This window comes from Colobus angolensis, unplaced genomic scaffold (genome assembly GCF_000951035.1).
Source record: "Colobus angolensis palliatus isolate OR3802 unplaced genomic scaffold, Cang.pa_1.0 Scaffold82, whole genome shotgun sequence".
Taxonomy (NCBI): Eukaryota; Metazoa; Chordata; class Mammalia; order Primates; family Cercopithecidae; genus Colobus; species Colobus angolensis.
This window is the reverse complement of record NW_012122043.1, coordinates 2,549,908-2,551,661: the sequence shown is the minus strand read 5'-3', so window position 1 is coordinate 2,551,661 and position 1,754 is coordinate 2,549,908. Positions and strand designations below refer to the sequence as shown.

Here is a 1,754-nt window from a genome sequence, read left to right as displayed (position 1 = left end):
TGGGGTGAGATGGGGGCTGGTTGTGAGTGAGGGGTGGGGTGAGATGGGGGCTGGTTGTGAGTGAGGGGTGGGGTGAGATGGGGGCTGGTTGTGCGTGAGGGGTGGGGTGAGATGGGGGCTGGTTGTGAGTGAGTGGTGTGATGAGATGGAGGCTGGTTCTGAGTGAGGGGTGGGGTGAGGCAGGGGCTGGTTCTGAGTGAGGGGTGGGGTGAGGCGGGGGCTGATTGTGAGTGAGGGGTGGGGTGAGGCGGGGGCTGGTTGTGAGTGAGCGTTGGGGTGACGCGGGGGCTGGTTGTGAGTGAAGGGTGTGGTGACGTGGGGGCTGGTTGTGAGTGAGGGATGGGGTGAGATGGGGGCTGTTTCTGAGTGAGGGTGGATAAGGCGGGGAGCAGGGAGCCAGGTGAGCAGCTTTGGGTGGTGCATTCACAGTAGAGTCGTGAATTCGGTGGTCTGGCCCTGGCCCTGGCCCTGGTCCTGGAGAGGGAAGGCAGCCTGTGGCATTTTCTCCAGAGTGAACGTTTTCAGCTCTCCATTTATTGGCTTGATCACCGAGGAGAAAATATTCTGAGTTTCTTCTGGGCCAGTTTTATCACTAATCTGCAGGAAGCTCTGAATGGTGCTTTTCGTTCTTTTTTCTTTATGGTTACTGGAGCTGTGAAGAGGAGCAGCTCTACATAATTTTTGCTTCTCACTAAATACCATGAGTAGGGTGACTACTGTAATAGAAACATACACAAGAAATTATAACTAGGGCTATTGACTGTTTTAAAATCAAGGCAACATTATTTAACATTTTTTAGTTTTGCAGATTACAAAATTAATGTATACTTTTTGTAGAAAGTTTGGAAAGTATAGACAATGTAGAAGAAGCTGGAAAATATCACTCATGATGCGCCCTCCCCTCCGCCCCACATCCAAGCAGGAAGCCCCATTAACCTTTGATCTCTGTCCTTCCTGCACATTCCCGCAGCATTTAAGTGGGGTCTTTTCTTTTCATAGTTGAGTTTGTGATGCAAATGCATTTGGATCATGCTTTTTACTTTCTTTTTCTTAACAGGACAGGTTTTTTTTACCTTCATGTCACTAAAATCCTCCCTCCGTGATTGTTTAAATTGGGTTTGTGCGTTCTTGTTATGGATGGATTACTTATTCAACAATTCCCTAAATAAAGGGATCATCTAATTATTTTCAGTTTTTCACTATTATGAATCCTATGGTGGTATCTTTTAAAATACATTTTGGTGTTTTTTTCCCCCACAGGTTCTCAAGATTTGGAAATAATTTTTAAATAAAAACAATGTGAAATATATTTTAGTTTGCATTTCAGATTCTTTGCTGAAGTTGGACAGTTTGGTCATGTTCAAGCCTCTGAATTTTTCCTTAGAATTGTCTTCTGGAAATCATGCCACAGTAATTTAATTCTCCCTGGCTGCACGTGTGAGGGCCTCTTACCCTCCTGGGCACGGAGGAGTTAGCATGTTTGGTCGCCATTTTGGTCATAGTAGGTTGACAGCTGAGTTTTTCCTAGATCTTTCCAAGTAGACCAGCATGACTATGGCAGAGGTCCTGAAGGTCCCAGCCCGACAGGTCAGCCCGAGGGGCCCTTGCCTGGGCACCCCACACCTTCCCCTGGACCTGCTGATGTGCCCAGATGGGCAAACGGGGGCCTTCACGTCGGGTCCACCTCCAGCTTCCATCACTGTGGAGTTCTGCAGTGGGTTCGTTGAGAAAGTGGTGGTGAGACCAGGGCATCT

At 47.8% G+C, this 1,754-nt stretch overlaps 1 protein-coding gene across 1 annotated transcript in view; it reads left to right on the top strand.

Moving 5' to 3' along the window:
- The window catches only part of LOC105502898, a 5,236-nt gene extending 3,817 nt beyond the window's left edge, over window positions 1–1,419 (top strand). Inside the window, 1 exon segment of the mRNA XM_011929581.1 lies at window positions 1,328–1,419. Within this exon segment, the coding sequence (XP_011784971.1) occupies window positions 1,328–1,419 (92 nt within the window).
- Window positions 1,420–1,754: the final 335 nt, after the last annotated feature.